This window comes from Scyliorhinus torazame, chromosome 4 (assembly GCF_047496885.1).
Source record: "Scyliorhinus torazame isolate Kashiwa2021f chromosome 4, sScyTor2.1, whole genome shotgun sequence".
Taxonomy (NCBI): domain Eukaryota; kingdom Metazoa; phylum Chordata; class Chondrichthyes; order Carcharhiniformes; family Scyliorhinidae; genus Scyliorhinus; species Scyliorhinus torazame.
This window is the reverse complement of record NC_092710.1, coordinates 357,931,595-357,950,092: the sequence shown is the minus strand read 5'-3', so window position 1 is coordinate 357,950,092 and position 18,498 is coordinate 357,931,595. Positions and strand designations below refer to the sequence as shown.

Sequence of the window (18,498 nt, the reverse complement as noted above, 5' to 3'; positions counted from 1 at the left end):
ATGGAGCTCGCTCTCCAAGTGTCACATCTCCCAATAAATTACTCTCCGTCTCTTCATTCTTTCTCATTCTTTAACTTTACACCTCAACATCTTAACAGAATAATTTCACTGAAATGTGCAGAGTTTATCTGGTATGAAACTGGCGATGTGATCAGTGACCCAGATTTATTTGTGAGGAAGAATCTAACACGAGACCAAATGTGTAAATACATCACCCTCTTTATTTCACAGTGAGAATCCATTCCCAGCAGTTTGAAAAACAAAAGACAAACAAAGACTAGAAGACGATGGATTATTTACTGCACCAGACAAACCTGTGAATGGGTCACCTGTTAACGGGAGTCAGATCTGAATCGACCATTTTCTCAGTCACAGATTCAGTCTGTCGATATTCCCAAAGTCAGCTCCCAGTGTGGGTTTGAGGAGATCGGAATGGAAACTTTATTCCACCTTCAGTCTCTGGATTCTAATTTTAAACTGGGATTCTTTCTCCGGTTTAAGGACCAGTTTTAAGCTGCTTCACACCTGGGTCACAAAACTCCCACTTTCACTTTCCTGACCTGGGCCCATCTGTTTCCTGAACTTGGACTGATCTGAGTCAGACCAAACCGGATTGAGAAACAACCTTTTTAATCATCCCCACCACAATGTCCAGTGTTTGATTCTCAGGACTGGCAGGAAAAGGGAATATTTTACTGCCCACACAGGGTGTGGTCTCCATTAGCAGGTTTCTCCAGTGAGTGACGTGTTCTTCCTACAGTGTCCAGTGTCTATTCCACACAGTCTGTTCTCTGGTCCATTCCCATTATATTTCAGAGCACAGGACACAGAACTATTCAAACATTGAAGCAAAATCTTCCCGATGGTGTGATGAAAATCTCATTATTTTACAAATGGTGAACACACTGTCTCTTTACAGTTTAAACATTCCCTTGTAATTAAATAATTCCATCTGGAACTAACTCCGAGTGAGAGAGCCCAGGAACAGTCCCACATCTGATCACTCCATGATTTCACATTTAACAGCTTCAATACTCTGTGCTCTGTCACAAATCCCAACTCTTTTCACATCAACTTGAAACATTCTGGGCAGTATGATGGATAAATATGAATATATTCCATGGCTGTGTGAAGATAGAAAATTCTGGAACTATATCTGACACTAGGACCATCTCAGTCTCAGTCTCACAATTCATTGAAAGCAAGATTACAGAAAAAGCAAATTAGTGCAGTGATTAATCTCCGTTCCCCAATAGAGAGCCCACCACCCGGTACAATAAAGTTTTGCCCTGTATCTGTGCCGTGTGGAGACGTGTTCAGCAATGAATTTCAGACGTTGAAGGGAGACCCAATTATAAATAATATTAACGGGAAATAGAGCAGGCGGGACTCAGAGACAGTCAAATATATCAGGGCTGGAGTCACATGTACGGTTAACGTGTGGGTGGACGATCACGTGTGTGCTCCACATTTGGTTGGTTAAGTGAGTGGTTAAGAACATGGCAGGTAGAATATGATGTGGTGATGTTTGGGCTCCTTAGTTAAGGGTGGGTGAAGTGAGTTTAGTGGGAGTGCATTCCCTGTTTATCAGACAGATTACACACTCGAGGGACAGTGTGGGAAGGTGGAGTTCAGGTCGAAGATCAGCCATGATCTTCCTGAATGGTGGAGCGGATTGAAGAGTCTCTGTTTTTATTTAATTTTGAGGCAGACAAAACGGCCCAGCCCCAGGTGAGAACCAAGATGACCGGACAATGTGGGGAGAAACTGGACATCGAGAAAAGAACATTGTTTAGAATCATTGAGCTAAATAATCAATGGGACAGTGTATGGAAATGAGGAAGAAAGGTTCACTGTTAATGTCGCTGAATAATTTTGAATCTAGAATAAATGCTGCAGTGTGTGTGTGGGAGTCATAATTACTAACTGCCAGTAGAGGGCAATATTTCTAAACGGGGTCACAGGGATTTGGAGATGGACATTGGTGGAATTGTCCAAAATGCCAATATTGACTCAGAGACGTAACCTGTCTGATGAACAGACATTGCGTTCCCTCAAAGGTAAATATAACCGTCTTGAGGTAAGGAGATTAAAACTATGCTCAGTATTCCAGATTAAACCCAATGGAAAGTTAAACAGGTTCAGAATAGAGTGAAGCACATCTCACTGTTTGCTGTTTAGAAAGGTAACAGAACCTTCCAGAAAACCTTCATTCTCCTGTCTGTTCAAAACCCATTCCCATTAGCCCTCGTGTGTTCAAAATATCCATGATGAAATATGTGCTATCGAAGGATTGGTTGTCCTGTTCCAGATCCTTCATTAGTTGAAACAGGCGCTCTTCCATTTGCTGTTCATCAACTTTCTTGTCAAAAGCCCTGCAACAGAATTAAGAACAGGGAATTTAATTTTTACCCTCCTGACAAAACCTGTTTGGAAAGCCGGTTGCCGGGACAACAGGGACAGGAGTTGACTATTCAGCCCTTTGAGCTGCCTGCACCAGTCAGTTAGTCCACAGCTGGAGTAAGATCATCGAGAAGCTGGCCAAATGGGCAGACAAGTGGCAGATAGAGTTTAACACAGAGAAATGTGAGGTGATGCATTTTACAGAAAGGGTGGAGAGAGTCTATCCAGACTTAATGGCTCAGTTCTAAAGAGAGTGCAGTAGCAGAGGGACCTCTGGGTGCCCCCCCCCAGGATAGATTCTCTGCCATTCCGGCGGGAAAAACGCCAGTGTGAGAAACATTCTTCACAATGTAGTGTGCCAAAGTCAGGATGCGTGGCGCTGCCCACAGAGTTGAGGGTGGAGAGCGCCCACAACCCTGGACCCTGGAGCACCACAGCAGTGGGTTGGGGGAGATTGGGCCCTTGGATCTTCCGTATTCTGTGTTCTGGAGGGGGTCCTCCTGCTGGCCTGTTTCTGGGTGACCAATGTTGCTGGAAATCGATCTGCATTTTCAGGAGGTCCACCTTCTTTTGTCAACATGGCTCAGTGTTGTTGGACATCTTTTCAATATGACAATATCCAGCAGAGGGCAGTAGAGCGGAGCTGCTCATTGGCTGTTGCCGGGGAAATTTGGATACGTCCGTGTGCTCACCCTAACTAGGAGGTGTACCTGAACAAGAGACCCTAGCTGTTCAAGTGAAGACAAGCATCCAGCAGAGGGCAGTAGAGCGGAGCTGCTGATTGGCCATTACAGGGGAATTCGCAATTGGATCAAACTGCTCTACACAAACATCTATAGCGCAGTCTCAATCAATGGGTGGGAATCAGAAAAGTCCCAGATCAAATCCGGAGTCAGGCAGGGCTGCCCTCTCTCCTCGGCCCTTTTTGTGTGCTGCATAGAACCCTTTGCCGAGTCCATCAGGAAGGTTCCGGGTATAAGGGGAGTGACGATCCCAGGCAGCGGAGGCGTGCAAGTCAAGGCCTCCCTGTACATGGACGATGTTGCCGTCTTCTGCTCGGATCCTGTGTCTGTACGCAGGCTCTTGACCACCTGCGACCAGTTTGAACTGGCCTCGGGAGCCAAGGTAAACTGGGGCAAGAGCGAGGCCATGTTCTTTGGGAACTGGGCCGACCGGTCCTTTGTCCCCTTCACTGTCAGGTCAGATTACCTGAAGGTGCTGGGGATATGGCTCGGAGCTGCTGGGGCGTGCACCAAAACCTGGGGGGAGCGCATAGCAAAGGCAAGGCAGAAACTGGGCTGGTGGGAGCAACGCTCCCTCTCCATTGCGGGCAAATCCCTGGTCATCAGGTGTGAGGTACTCTCAGTGCTACTGCACGTGGCGCAGGTCTGGCCCATAACCCGACCCTACGCCGCAGCAGTCACCCGAGCCATCTTCAAATTCATCTGGAGATCCAAGTTGGACCGTGTCCGAAGGGACACCATGTACAAACCTCTGGAGAAGGGAGGGCGGAACGTACCCAACGCCTCCCTCATCCTGTTGGCCACTTTTGTGTCCAGCTGCATCCAGCTGTGCGTGGACCCCCAGTATGCAAACACCAAGTGTCACTACATACTGAGGTTCTACCTGTCCCCGGTGTTACGAAGGATGGGCCTGGCCTCATTGCCATGGAACGCTCCAAGTAGTTGGACCGTACCGTACCACCTGTCTCACGTGGAAAAGATTTTGAAGAAAAACACCTTTGACCACAAGGCAATGAAGCAGTGGTCAGCACGTAATGTCCTCGAGGCCCTCAGGGAAAAGGAGACCGTGGAGGACGTTGGATGGTTCCCTGAGCAGACTGCCAGAGTCATCTGGCAGAACGCCTCATCACCAGAACTTTCAAACAAGCACCAAGACCTAGCTTGGCTGGTGGTGAGAAGGGCCCTCCCTGTCAGATTCTTCATGCACACCCGAAGGCTCAGCGCCGTTGCACGCTGCCCTCGGAGTGGCTGTGGGGGAAATGAGACGGTCACACACCTCCTTGTGGAATGTGCCTTTGCAAAGAAGGTCTGGAGAGAGATGCAGTGGTATTTGTCAAGGTTCATCCCGAACAGATCCGTGACACAGGACTCTGTGCTCTACGGACTGTTTCCAGGGACACACACCGAGACAAATATCAACTGCTGCTGGAAAGTCATCAACTCGGTGAAAGACGCTCTTTGGTCTGCCCGAAACTTGCTGATCTTCCAGTGCAAAGAATTGTCCTCGACCGAGTGTTGCAGACTGGCACATTCCAAGGTCCAGGACTACGTGCTGAGGGACACACTCAAGCTTGGGGCAGCTGCCGCCAAGGCGCAATGGGGAAAGACCACTGTGTAAGGTCTTTCCAGCAAATGTACACCGAGGGGCAGGTAACAGTGTAAACCCCCCTCGGTCTGGGTCATTAACACTCCAATGTATAAAACAAACAGGACAATGTAAATATTTAAGAAGGAATTGTAATGTAAAGAGTGATATGTGAATAATAATATCAAAATTGAATGGAAGAAATTCAAGGCAATGTGTAACCCTGCCGGAAATGTACAGTCAAGACAATTCGAAATGTTTCTGTAATGCTTATGATAAATTTTATGAATAAAGTATATTTTTTTGAATTAAAAAAAAGTTCCAGGGGAAATTTGCATACGTCCGTGTGCTCACCCTAACTTGGAGGCGTACCTGAGCTAGAGACCCTAGCTGTTCAAGTGAAGACAAGCAGAGGGCAGTAGAGCGGAGCTGCTGATTTTTCTATTGCAGGGGAAATTTGCATAGGTCCGTGTGCTCACCCTAACTTGGAGGCGTACCTGAGCAAGAGACCCTAGCTGTTAAAGTGAAGACAAGCATCCAGCAGAGGGCTGTAGAGTGGAGCTGCTGATTGGCCGTTGCAGGGGAAATTTGCATACGACCGTGTGCTCACCCTAACTTAGAGGCGTAGACATCTAAGACACTCAGAAGGTAAGAAGGTAAGTAAGTGATTTTTACTTATTTTTACTTTTATACCTTTTTCAAATTGTGTGTGTCGGGGGGAAACTGAAGTGACACCACAGAAAAGCTGTGACCTGAGTGGCTGGTTGGGAATCTACACTAAATTAAAAAAATTAAGCATTGGTAACTAATTAAACATAATTACTTCATTATAATTTAGAGGGGTATCTAAGCCAGAGATCGGAGAGTACTATATATAGCTTTTGCATTTATATTAGAAATCTAGTGCTAGGAAACAGATAGTTAACAGTAACCTTGAAAAAAAATGTTTTAAAATATTTTTTAAAAAACTTTTAATTTTAATTAATTGATGCAATGTCAGTTTGAGGGGTGCAGTGCTCTGACTGTGAGATGTGGCAGGTCCGGGAGGCTTCCAGCGTCCCAGATGGCTTCATCTGCAGAAAGTGCACCCAACTGGAGCTCCTCACAGACCGCATGGTTCAGTTGGAGCAGCAATTGGATGCACTTAGGAGCATGCAGGTGGCGGAAAGCATCATAGATCGCAGTTATATAAATGTGGTCACACCCAAGGTACAGGCAGAGAAATGGGTGAACACCAGAAGGGGCAGGCAGTCAGTGCAGGAATCCCCTGTGGTTGTCCCCCTCTCGAACAGGGATACCCCTTTGGATACTGTCGGGGGGGATAGCCTATCAGGGGAAAACAGCAGCAGCCAGAGCAGTGGCACCACCATTGCAGATTGTGGTCACATGGTATTTATTATTGCTTCTTGGGATGTGGGAGTTGTCGACAAGGTTGGTTTTTATGACCCTTTCCTTGGTCCCCTTGGTGGGGGAAAACAGCAGCAGCCAGAGCAGTGGCACCACGGCTGGCTCTGATGTTCAGAAGGGAGGGTCAAAGCGCAGAAGAGCAATAGTAATGGGGGACTCTATAGTCAGGGGCACAGATAGGTGCTTCTGTGGGCGTGAAAGAGACTCCAGGATGGTATGTTGCCTCCCTGGTGCCAGGGTCCAGGATGTCTCTGAACGGGTAGAGGGCATCCTGAAGGGGGAGGGCAAACAGGCAGAGGTCGTTGTACATATTGGTACTAACGACATAGGCAGGAAGGGGCATGAGGTTCTGCAGCAGGAGTTCAGGGAGCTAGGCAGAAAGTTAAAAGACAGGATCTCTAGGGTTGTAATCTCAGGATTACTCCCTGTGCCATGTGCCAGTGAGGCTAGAAATAGGAAGATAGAGCAGCTAAACACGTGGCTAAACAGCTGGTGTAGGAGGGAGGGTTTCTGTTATCTGGACCACTGGGAGCTATTCCGGGGCAGGTGTGACCTATAAAGAAGGATGGGTTGCATCTAAACCGGAGAGGCATAAATATCCTGGCCGCGAGGTTTGCTAGTGTCACACGGGAGGGTTTAAACTAGTATGGCAGGGGGGTGGGCACAGGAGCAATAGGTCAGAAGGTGAGAGCATTGAGGGAGAACTAGGGAATAGGGACATTGGGGCTCTGAGGCAGAGCAGACGGGGAGAAGTTGCTGAACACAGCGGGTCTGGTGGCCTGAAGTGCATATGTTTTAATGCAAGAAGTATTACGGGTAAGGCAGATGAATTTAGAGCTTGGATTACTACTTGGAACTATGATGTTGTTGCCATTACAGAGACCTGGTTGAGGGAAGGGCAGGATTGGCAGCTAAACGTTCCAGGATTTAGATGTTTCAGGCGGGATAGAGGGGGTTGTAAAAGGGGAGGCGGAGTTGCGCTACTGGTTAGGGAGAATATCACAGATGTACTGTGGGAGGACACCTCAGAGTGCAGTGAGGCTATATGGGTAGAGATCAGGAATAAGAAGGGTGCAGTCACATTGTTGGGGGTTTACTACAGGCCTCCCAACAGCCAGCGGGAGATAGAGGAGCAGATAGGTAGACAGATTTTGGAAAAGAGTAAAAACAACAGGGTTGTGGTGATGGGAGACTTCAACTTCCCCAATATTGACTGGGACTCACTTAGTGCCAGGGGCTTAGACGGGCAGAGTTTGTAAGGAGCATCCAGGAGGGCTTCTTAAAACAATATGTAGACAGTCTAACAAGCGAAGGGGCGGTACTGGACCTGGTATTGGGGAATGAGCCCGGCCAGGTGGTAGATGTTTCAGTAGGGGAGCATTTCGGTAACAGTGACCACAATTCAGTAAGTTTTAAAGTACTGGTGGACAAGGATAAGTGTGTTCCTAGGATGAATGTGCTAAATTGGGGGAAGGCTAATTATAACAATATTAGGCGGGAACTGAAGAACATAGATTGGGGGCGGATGTTTGAGGGCAAATCAACATCTGACATGTGGGAGGCTTTCAAGTGTCAGTTGAAAGGAATTCAGGACCGGCATGTTCCTGTGAGGAAGAAGGATAAATACGGCAATTTTCGGGTACCTTGGATAACGAGAGATATTGTAGGCCTCGTCAAAAAGAAAAAGGAGGCATTTGTCAGGGCTAAAAGGCTGGGAACAGACGAAGCCTGCGTGGAATACAAGGAAAGTAGGAAGGAAATTAAGCAAGGAGTCAGGAGGGCTAGAAGGGGTCACGAAAAGTCATTGGCAAATAGGGTTAAGGAAAATCCCAAGGCTTTTTACACGTACATAAAAAGCAAGAGGGTAGCCAGGGAAAGGGTTGGCCCACTGAAGGATAGGCAAGGGAATCTATGTGTGGAGCCAGAGGAAAGGGGCGAGGTACTAAATGAACACTTTGCATCAGTATTCACCAAAGAGAAGGAATTGGTAGATGTTGAGTCTGGAGAAGGGTGTGTAGATAGCCTGGGTCACATTGTGATCCAAAAAGACGAGGTGTTTGGTGTCTTAAAAGATATTAAGGTAGATAAGTCCCCAGGGCCTGATGGGATCTACCCCAGAATACTGAAGGAGGCTGGAGAGGAAATTGCTGAGGCCTTGACAGAAATCTTTGGATCCTCACTGTCTTCAGGGGATGTCCCGGAGGACTGGAGAATAGCCAATGTTGTTCCTCTGTTTAAGAAGGATAGCAAGTATAATCCAGGGAACTACAGGCCGGTGAGCCTTACTTCAGTGGTAGGGAAATTACTGGAGAGAATTCTTCGAGACAGGATCTACTCCCATTTGGAAGCAAATGGACGTATTAGTGAGAGGCAGCATGGTTTTGTGAAGGGGAGGTTGTCTCTCACTAACTTGATAGAGTTTTTCGAGGAGGTCACTAAGATGATTGATGCAGGTAGGGCAGTGGATGTTGTCTATATGGACTTCAGTAAGGCCTTTGACAAGGTCCCTCATGGTAGACTAGTACAAAAGGTGAAGTCACACGGGATCAGGGGTGAGCTGGCAAGATGGATACAGAACTGGCTAGGTCATAGAAGGCAGAGAGTAGCAATGGAAGGATGCTTTTCTAATTGGAGGACTGTGACCAGTGGTGTTCCACAGAGATCAGTGCTGGGACCTTTGCTCTTTGTAGTATATATAAATGATTTGGAGGAAAATGTAACTGGTCTGATTAGTAAGTTTGCAGATGACACAAAGGTTGGTGGAATTGCGGATAGCGATGAGGACTGTCAGAGGATACAGCAGGATTTAGATTGTTTGGAGACTTGGGCGGAGAGATGGCAGATGGAGTTTAATCCAGACAAATGTGAGGTAATGCATTTTGGAAGGTCTAATGCAGCTAGGGAATATACACTGAATTGTAGAACCCTCAAGAGTATTGAAAGTCAAAGAGATCTAGGAGTACAGGTCCACAGGTCACTGAAAGGGGCAACACAGGTGGAGAAGGTAGTCAAGAAGGCATACGGCATGCTTGCCTTCATTGGCCGGGGCATTGAGTTTTAGAATTGGCAAATCATGTTGCAGCTGTATAGAACCTTAGTTAGGCCACACTTGGAGTATAGTGTTCAATTCTGGTCGCCACACTACCAGAAGGATGTGGAGGCTTTAGAGAGGGTGCAGAAGAGATTTACCAGAATGTTGCCTGGTATGGAGGGCATTAGCTATGAGGAGCGGTTGAATAAACTCGGTTTGTTCTCACTGGAACGAAGGAGGTTGAGGGGCGACCTGATAGAGGTCTACAAAATTATGAGGGGCATAGACAGAGTGGATAGTCAGAGGCTTTTCCCCAGGGTAGAGGGGTCAATTATTAGGGGGCATAGGTTTAAGGTGAGAGGGGCAAGGTTTAGAGTAGATGTACGAGGCAAGTTGTTCACACAGAGGGTAGTGGGTCCCTGGAACTCACTACCGGAGGAGGTTGTGGAAGCAGGGACGATAGTGACATTTAAGGGGCATCTTGACAAATACATGAATAGGATGGGAATAGAGGGATACGGACCCAGGAAGTGTAGAAGATTGTAGTTTAGTCGGGCAGCATGGTCGGCACGGGCTTGGAGGGCCGAAGGGCCTGTTCCTGTGCTGTACATTTCTTTGTTCTTTGTTGACACCCGGGCAGGAGGGCGGACTACACACCATCCAGGCCTGACCCACTGCTGAAAACAGCGGAAAACACCCAGGTGAATAATTAATAATGGGTGGGAAGATTCGGAGTGTTTTCCGGCAAGCGGACACGTTCCTGCCCACGCTCCTACCCACGTTCCTGCCCACATTCCTGCCCACGCTCCTGACCACGTTCCTGCCCACACTCCTGCCCACATTCCTGCCCACGCTCCTGACCACGTTCCTGCCCACACTCCTCCCCACATTCCTACCGAAGTTCCTCCCACATTCCTGCCCACGTTCCTGCCCACATTCCTGCCCACGTTCCTGCCCACGTTCCTGCCCACGTTCCTGCCCACATTCCTGCCCACGCTGCTGCCCACGCTCCTGCCTAAGTTCCTCCCACATTCCTGCCCACGTTCCTGCCCACGTTCCTCGCCATGTTGCTGCCCACGCTCCTGCCCACGCTCCTGCCCACGCTCCTGCCCACGCTCCTGCCCACGTTCCTGCCCACGTTCCTGCCCACGTTCCTGCCCACATTCCTGTCCACATTCCTGCCCACATTCCTGCCCACGCTCCTGCCCACATTCCTGCCCATGTTCCTGCCCGTGTTCCTGCCCACGTTCCCGCCCATGTTCCTGCCCACATCCCTGCCCACGTTCCCGCCCATGTTCCTGCCCACATTCCTGCCCACGCTCCTGCCCACATTCCTGCCCACGGTCCTGCCCACGTTCCTGCCCACATTCCAGCCCACATTCCAGCCCACATTCCTGCCCACGTTCCTGCCCACGTTCCTGCCCACGCTCCTGCCGACATTCCTGCCCACGTTCCTGCCCACATTCCTGCCCACGTTCCTGCCCACATTCCTGCCCACGTTCCTGCCCACGCTCCTGCCGACATTCCTGCCCATATTCCTGCCCACGTTCCTGCCCACGGTCCTGCCCACGTTCCTGCCCACGTTCCTGCCCACGTTCCTGCCCACGCTCCTGCCGACATTCCTGACGACGTTCCTGCCCACGTTCCTGCCCACGTTCCTGCCCACGTTCCTGCCCACATTCCTGACCACGCTCCTGCCCACGTTCCTGCCCACGCTCTTGCCACCGGTCCTGCCGACATTCCTGCCCACGTTCCTGCCCACGTTCCTGCCCTCGGTCCTGCCCACGTTCCTGCCACCGGTCCTGCCGACATTCCTGCCCACATTCCTGCCCACGCTCCTGCCACCGGTCCTGCCGACATTCCTGCCCACATTCCTGCCCACGCTCCTGCCGACATTCCTGCCCACGCTCCTGCCACCGGTCCTGCCGACATTCCTGCCCACGCTCCTGCCCACGTTCCTGCCCATGTTCCTGCCCACGTTCCTGCCCACGCTCCTGCCCACGCTGATGCATTTTGAGTGCGATAGTGAGAGTTTGGTGACCGAGGGAGTATAAGGCTTCATTTTTATCTAAAGCTTAGTTTTCCTTTTATTTAGTTAATTAACTTAAAAGTTGCTGTTTGGTTTAGAAGGTGGTGAATTTTCAATCAGCTTTAAACAAGCTTCTACTTGTCGGCACTTGCAGCTGGAGCTTGTTAATTAGTTAATTGGATTAGGCCAGTTTTCAGAGGCGAGATTCACAGTATAAAAGGGATCCCCTACAGTGCAGACTTTGTTTGCACTGAGTGCTGAATTTGGTGCATTTGAGTGCGATAGTGAGAGTTTGGTGACCGAGGGAGTGCTGAATTTGGTGCATTTGAGTGCGATAGTGAGAGTTTGGTGACCGAGGGAGTTAGGTGAGGAGGGAGTAAGGTGCTCTTTTCATTTTGTTTCCGACATTTCCGCAAAGAGTGAGAAGAGAGCCAGGAGTTTACAGAGAGTGTAGCTGACTGGGAGCAGGGTCGGAGGGCGGAGATCTAGTTAGTCCACAGGGCAGCTATATTCTGTCAGGGAAGAGGGGATGGAGGCTAGGCCAGTTGCATGCTCCTCCTGTAGGATGTGGCTGGTGAGGGATACCACCTGTGTCCCCGCTGACTATACCTGCGGGAAGTGCACCCAACTTCAGCTCCTTAAAGACCGTGTTAGGGAACTGGAGCTGAAGCTGGATGACCTTCGGATCATCCGGGAGGCAGAGGGGGTGATTGAGAAGAGTTACAGGGAGGTAACCACACCCAAGGTACAGGACAAGAATAGCTGGGTTACCGTCAGGGGGAAAAAACAAACAGGCAGACAGTGCAGGGATCCCTCGTGGCCGTTCCCCTTCAAAACAAGTATACCGTTTTGGATGCTGTTGGGGGGGATGACCTACCGGGGGAAGGCCCTAGCGGCCAGGTCTCTGGCACTGAGTCTGGCTCTGGGGCTCAGAAGCGAAGGGGGGAGAATAGAAAAGCAATAGTTGTAGGAGATTCAATGGTTAGGGGAATAGATAGGAGATTCTGTGGTCGCGAGCGAGACTCCCGGAAGGTATGTTGCCTCCCGGGTGCCAGGGCCAGGGATGTCTCGGATCGTGTCTTCAGGATCCTTAAGGGGGAGGGTGAGCAGCCAGAAGTCGTGGTGCACATTGGTACCAACGACATAGGTAGGAAAAGGGGTGTGGCGGTAATAAACAAGTTCAGGGAGTTAGGCTGGAAGTTAAAAGCCAGGACAGACAGAGTTGTCATCTCTGGTTTGTTGCCGGTGCCACGTGATAGCGAGGCTAGGAATAGGGAGAGAGTGCAGTTGAACACGTGGATGCAGGAATGGTGTAGGAGGGAGGGCTTCAGGTATTTGGATAATTGGAGCACATTCTGGGGAAGGTAGGACCTGTACAAGCAGGACGGGTTGCATCTGAACCAGAGGGGCACCAATATCCTGGGAGGGAGGTTTTCTAGTACTCTTCGGGAGGGTTTAAACTAATTTGGCAGGGGAATGGGAACCGGATTTGTAGTCCAGCAACTAAGGTAGCCGATATTCAGGATGCCAAAGCGTGTAATGAGGCAGTGGGGAAGGGAACACTGACAAAGGAGAGTACTTGCAGGCACGGAGATGGGTTGAAGTGTGTATACTTCAACGCAAGAAGCATCAGGAATAAGGTGGGTGAACTTAAGGCATGGATCGGTACTTGGGACTACGATGTGGTGGCCATCACGGAAACTTGGATAGAAGAGGGGCAGAAATGGTTGTTGGAGGTCCCTGGTTATAGATGTTTCAATAAGATTAGGGAGGGTGGTAAAAGAGGTGGGGGGGGGGGGGGTGGCATTGTTAATTAGAGATAGTATAACAGCTGAAGAAAGGCATTTCGAGGAGTATCAGCCTACTGAGGTAGTGTGGGTTGAAGTCAGAAATAGGAAAGGAGCAGTCACCTTGTTAGGAGTTTTCTATAGACCCCCAATAGTAGCAGAGATGTGGAGGAACAGATTGGGAAACAGATTTTGGAAAGGTGCAGAAGTCACAGGGTAGTAGTCATGGGCGACTTTAACTTCCCAAATATTGAGTGGAAACTCTTTAGATCAAATAGTTTGGATGGGGTGGTGTTTGTGCAGTGTGTCCAGGAAGCTTTTCTAACACAGTATGTAGATTGTCCGACCAGAGGAAGGGCAATATTGGATTTAGTACTTGGTAATGAACCAGGGCAAGTGATAGATTTGTTAGTGGGGGAGCATTTTGGAGATAGTGACCACAATTCTGTGACTTTCACTTTAGTAATGGAGAGGGATAGGTGCGTGCAACAGGGCAAGGTTTACAATTGGGGGAAGGGTAAATACGATGTTGTCAGACAAGAATTGAAGTGCATAAGTTGGGAACATAGGCTGTCAGGGAAGGACACAAGTGAAATGTGGAACTTGTTCAAGGAACAGGTACTACGTGTCCTTGATATGTATGTCCCTGTCAGGCAGGTAAGAGATGGTCGAGTGAGGGAACCATGGTTGACAAGAGAGGTTGAATGTCTTGTTAAGAGGAAAAAGGAGACTTATGTAAGGCTGAGGAAACAAGGTTCAGACAGGGCATTGGAGGGATACAAGATAGCCAGGAGGGAACTGAAGAAAGGGATTAGGAGAGCTAAGAGAGGGCATGAACAATCTTTGGCGGGTAGGATCAAGGAAAACCCCAAGGCCTTTTACACATATGTGAGAAATATGAGAATGACTAGAGCGAGGGTAGGTCCGATCAAGGACAGTAGCGGGAGATTGTGTATTGAGTCTGAAGAGATAGGAGAGGTCTTGAACGAGTACTTTTCTTCTGCATTTACAAATGGGAGGGGCCATATTGTTGGAGAGGACAGTGTGAAACAGATTGGTAAGCTCGAGGAAATACTTGTTAGGAAGGAAGATGTGTTGGGCATTTTGAAAAACTTGAGGATAGACAAGTCCCCCGGGCCTGACGTGATATATCCAAGGATTCTATGGGAAGCAAGAGATGAAATTGCAGAGCCGTTGGCAATGATCTTTTCGTCCTCACTGTCAACAGGGTGGTACCAGGGGATTGGAGAGTGGCGAATGTCGTGCCCCTGTTCAAAAAAGGGACTAGGGATAACCCTGGGAATTACAGGCCAGTTAGTCTTACTTCAGTGGTAGGCAAAGGAATGGAAAGGGTACTGAAGGATAGGATTTCTGAGCATCTGGAAAGACACTGCTTGATTAGGGATAGTCAGCACGGATTTGTGAGGGGTAGGTCTTGCCTTACAAGTCTTATTGAATTCTTTGAGGAGGTGACCAAGCATGTGGATGAAGGTAAAGCAGTGGATGTAGTGTACATGGATTTTAGTAAGGCATTTGATAAGGTTCCCCATGGTAGGCTTCTGCAGAAAGTAAGGAGGCATGGGATAGTGGGAAATTTGGCCAGTTGGATAACGAACTGGCTAACCGATAGAAGTCAGAGAGTGGTGGTGGATGGCAAATATTCAGCCTGGATCCCAGTTACCAGTGGCATACCGCAGGGATCAGTTCTGGGTCCTCTGCTGTTTGTGATTTTCATTAATGACTTGGATGAGGGAGTTGAAGGGTGGGTCAGTAAATTTGCAGACGATACGAAGATTGGTGGAGTTGTGGATAGTGAGGAGGGCTGTTGTCGGCTGCAAAGAGACATAGATAGGATGCAGAGCTGGGCTGAGAAGTGGCAGATGGAGTTTAACCCTGAAAAGTGTGAGGTTGTCCATTTTGGAAAGACAAATATGAATGCGGAATACAGGGTTAACGGTAGAGTTCTTGGCAATATGGAGGAGCAGAGAGATCTTGGGGTCTACGTTCATACATCTTTGAAAGTTGCCACTCAAGTGGATAGAGCTGTGAAGAAGGCCTATGGTGTGCTCGCGTTCATTAACAGAGGGATTGAATTTAAGAGCCGTGAGGTGGTGATGCAGCTGTACAAAACTTTGGTAAGGCCACATTTGGAGTACTGTGTACAGTTCTGGTCGCCTCATTTTAGGAAGGATGTGGAAGCTTTGGAAAAGGTGCAAAGGAGATTTACCAGGATGTTGCCTGGAATGGAGAGTAGGTCTTACGAGGAAAGGTTGAGGGTGTAAGGCCTTTTCTCATTAGAACGGAGAAGGATGAGGGGTGACTTGATAGAGGTTTATAAGATGATCAGGGGAATAGATAGAGTAGACAGTCAGAGACTTTTTCCCTGGGTGGAACAAACCATTACGAGGGGACATAAATTTAAGGTGAAAGGTGGAAGATATAGGAGGGATATCAGAGGTAGGTTCTTTACCCAGAGAGTAGTGGGGGCATGGAATGCACTGCCTGTGGAAGTAGTTGAGTCAGAAACATTAGGGACCTTCAAGCAGCTATTGGATAGGTACATGGATGACGGTAAAATGATATAGTGTAGGTTTATTTGTTCTTAAGGGCAGCACGGTAGCATTGTGGATAGCGCAATTGCTTCACAGCTCCAGGGTCCCAGGTTCGATTCCGGCTTGGGTCACTGTCTGTGCGGAGTCTGCACATCCTCCCCGTGTGTGCGTGGGTTTCCTCCGGGTGCTGCGGTTTCCTCCCACAGTCCAAAGATGTGCAGGTTCGGTGGATTGGCCATGATAAATTGCCCTTAGTGTCCAAAATTGCCCTTGGTGTTGGGTGGAGGTGTTGAGTTTGGGTAGGGGGCTCTTTCCAAGAGCCGGTGCAGACTCAAAGGGCCGAATGGCCTCCTAATGCACTGTAAATTCAATGATAATCTATGATTAATCTAGGACAAAGGTTCGGCACAACATCGTGGGCCGAAGGGCCTGTTCTGTGCTGTATTTTCTATGTTCTATGTTCTATGTTCCTGCCCACGCTCCTGCCCACGCTCCTGCCCACGCTCCTGCCCACGCTCCTGCCCATGCTCCTGCCCATGTTCCTGCCCATGTTCCTGCCCACGTTCCTGCCCACGCTCCTGCCCACATTCCTGCCCACATTCCTGCCCACGTTCCTGCCCACGTTTCTCCCACATTCCTGCCCACATTCCTGCCCACATTTCTCCCACATTCCTGCCCACATTTCTGCCCACGCTCCTGCCCACGCTCCTGCCCACGCTCCTGCCCATGCTCCTGCCCATGCTCCTGCCCAAGTTCCTGACCAGGTTCCTGCCCAGGTTCCTGCCCAAGTTCCTGCCCACGTTCCTGCCGACATTCCTGCCCACGTTCCTGCCCACGCTCCCGCCCACATTCCTGCCCACGCTCCTGCCGACATTCCTGCCCACGCTCCTGCCACCGGTCCTGCCGACATTCCTGCCCACGCTCCTGCCCACGTTCCTGCCCATGTTCCTGCCCACGTTCCTGCCCACGCTCCTGCCCACGCTGATGCATTTTGAGTGCGATAGTGAGAGTTTGGTGACCGAGGGAGTATAAGGCTTCATTTTTATCTAAAGCTTAGTTTTCCTTTTATTTAGTTAATTAACTTAAAAGTTGCTGTTTGGTTTAGAAGGTGGTGAATTTTCAATCAGCTTTAAACAAGCTTCTACTTGTCGGCACTTGCAGCTGGAGCTTGTTAATTAGTTAATTGGATTAGGCCAGTTTTCAGAGGCGAGATTCACAGTATAAAAGGGATCCCCTACAGTGCAGACTTTGTTTGCACTGAGTGCTGAATTTGGTGCATTTGAGTGCGATAGTGAGAGTTTGGTGACCGAGGGAGTGCTGAATTTGGTGCATTTGAGTGCGATAGTGAGAGTTTGGTGACCGAGGGAGTTAGGTGAGGAGGGAGTAAGGTGCTCTTTTCATTTTGTTTCCGACATTTCCGCAAAGAGTGAGAAGAGAGCCAGGAGTTTACAGAGAGTGTAGCTGACTGGGAGCAGGGTCGGAGGGCGGAGATCTAGTTAGTCCACAGGGCAGCTATATTCTGTCAGGGAAGAGGGGATGGAGGCTAGGCCAGTTGCATGCTCCTCCTGTAGGATGTGGCTGGTGAGGGATACCACCTGTGTCCCCGCTGACTATACCTGCGGGAAGTGCACCCAACTTCAGCTCCTTAAAGACCGTGTTAGGGAACTGGAGCTGAAGCTGGATGACCTTCGGATCATCCGGGAGGCAGAGGGGGTGATTGAGAAGAGTTACAGGGAGGTAACCACACCCAAGGTACAGGACAAGAATAGCTGGGTTACCGTCAGGGGGAAAAAACAAACAGGCAGACAGTGCAGGGATCCCTCGTGGCCGTTCCCCTTCAAAACAAGTATACCGTTTTGGATGCTGTTGGGGGGGATGACCTACCGGGGGAAGGCCCTAGCGGCCAGGTCTCTGGCACTGAGTCTGGCTCTGGGGCTCAGAAGCGAAGGGGGGAGAATAGAAAAGCAATAGTTGTAGGAGATTCAATGGTTAGGGGAATAGATAGGAGATTCTGTGGTCGCGAGCGAGACTCCCGGAAGGTATGTTGCCTCCCGGGTGCCAGGGCCAGGGATGTCTCGGATCGTGTCTTCAGGATCCTTAAGGGGGAGGGTGAGCAGCCAGAAGTCGTGGTGCACATTGGTACCAACGACATAGGTAGGAAAAGGGGTGTGGAGGTAATAAACAAGTTCAGGGAGTTAGGCTGGAAGTTAAAAGCCAGGACAGACAGAGTTGTCATCTCTGGTTTGTTGCCGGTGCCACGTGATAGCGAGGCTAGGAATAGGGAGAGAGTGCAGTTGAACACGTGGATGCAGGAATGGTGTAGGAGGGAGGGCTTCAGGTATTTGGATAATTGGAGCACATTCTGGGGAAGGTAGGACCTGTACAAGCAGGACGGGTTGCATCTGAACCAGAGGGGCACCAATATCCTGGGAGGGAGGTTTTCTAGTACTCTTCGGGAGGGTTTAAACTAATTTGGCAGGGGAATGGGAACCGGATTTGTAGTCCAGCAACTAAGGTAGCCGATATTCAGGATGCCAAAGCGTGTAATGAGGCAGTGGGGAAGGGAACACTGACAAAGGAGAGTACTTGCAGGCACGGAGATGGGTTGAAGTGTGTATACTTCAACGCAAGAAGCATCAGGAATAAGGTGGGTGAACTTAAGGCATGGATCGGTACTTGGGACTACGATGTGGTGGCCATCACGGAAACTTGGATAGAAGAGGGGCAGAAATGGTTGTTGGAGGTCCCTGGTTATAGATGTTTCAATAAGATTAGGGAGGGTGGTAAAAGAGGTGGGGGGGGGGGGTGGCATTGTTAATTAGAGATAGTATAACAGCTGAAGAAAGGCATTTCGAGGAGTATCAGCCTACTGAGGTAGTGTGGGTTGAAGTCAGAAATAGGAAAGGAGCAGTCACCTTGTTAGGAGTTTTCTATAGACCCCCAATAGTAGCAGAGATGTGG

At 49.4% G+C, this 18,498-nt stretch overlaps 1 protein-coding gene across 1 annotated transcript in view; it reads right to left on the bottom strand.

The window, feature by feature from the left end:
* Window positions 1-251: 251 nt before the first annotated feature.
* The window catches only part of LOC140411216 (uncharacterized), a 68,532-nt gene continuing 50,285 nt past the window's right edge, over window positions 252-18,498 (bottom strand). Inside the window, exon 4 of the mRNA XM_072500321.1 lies at window positions 252-2,375. Within this exon, the coding sequence (XP_072356422.1) occupies window positions 2,210-2,375 (166 nt within the window). The 3' untranslated portion in view covers window positions 252-2,209. The remainder of the gene's footprint in view (window positions 2,376-18,498) is intronic.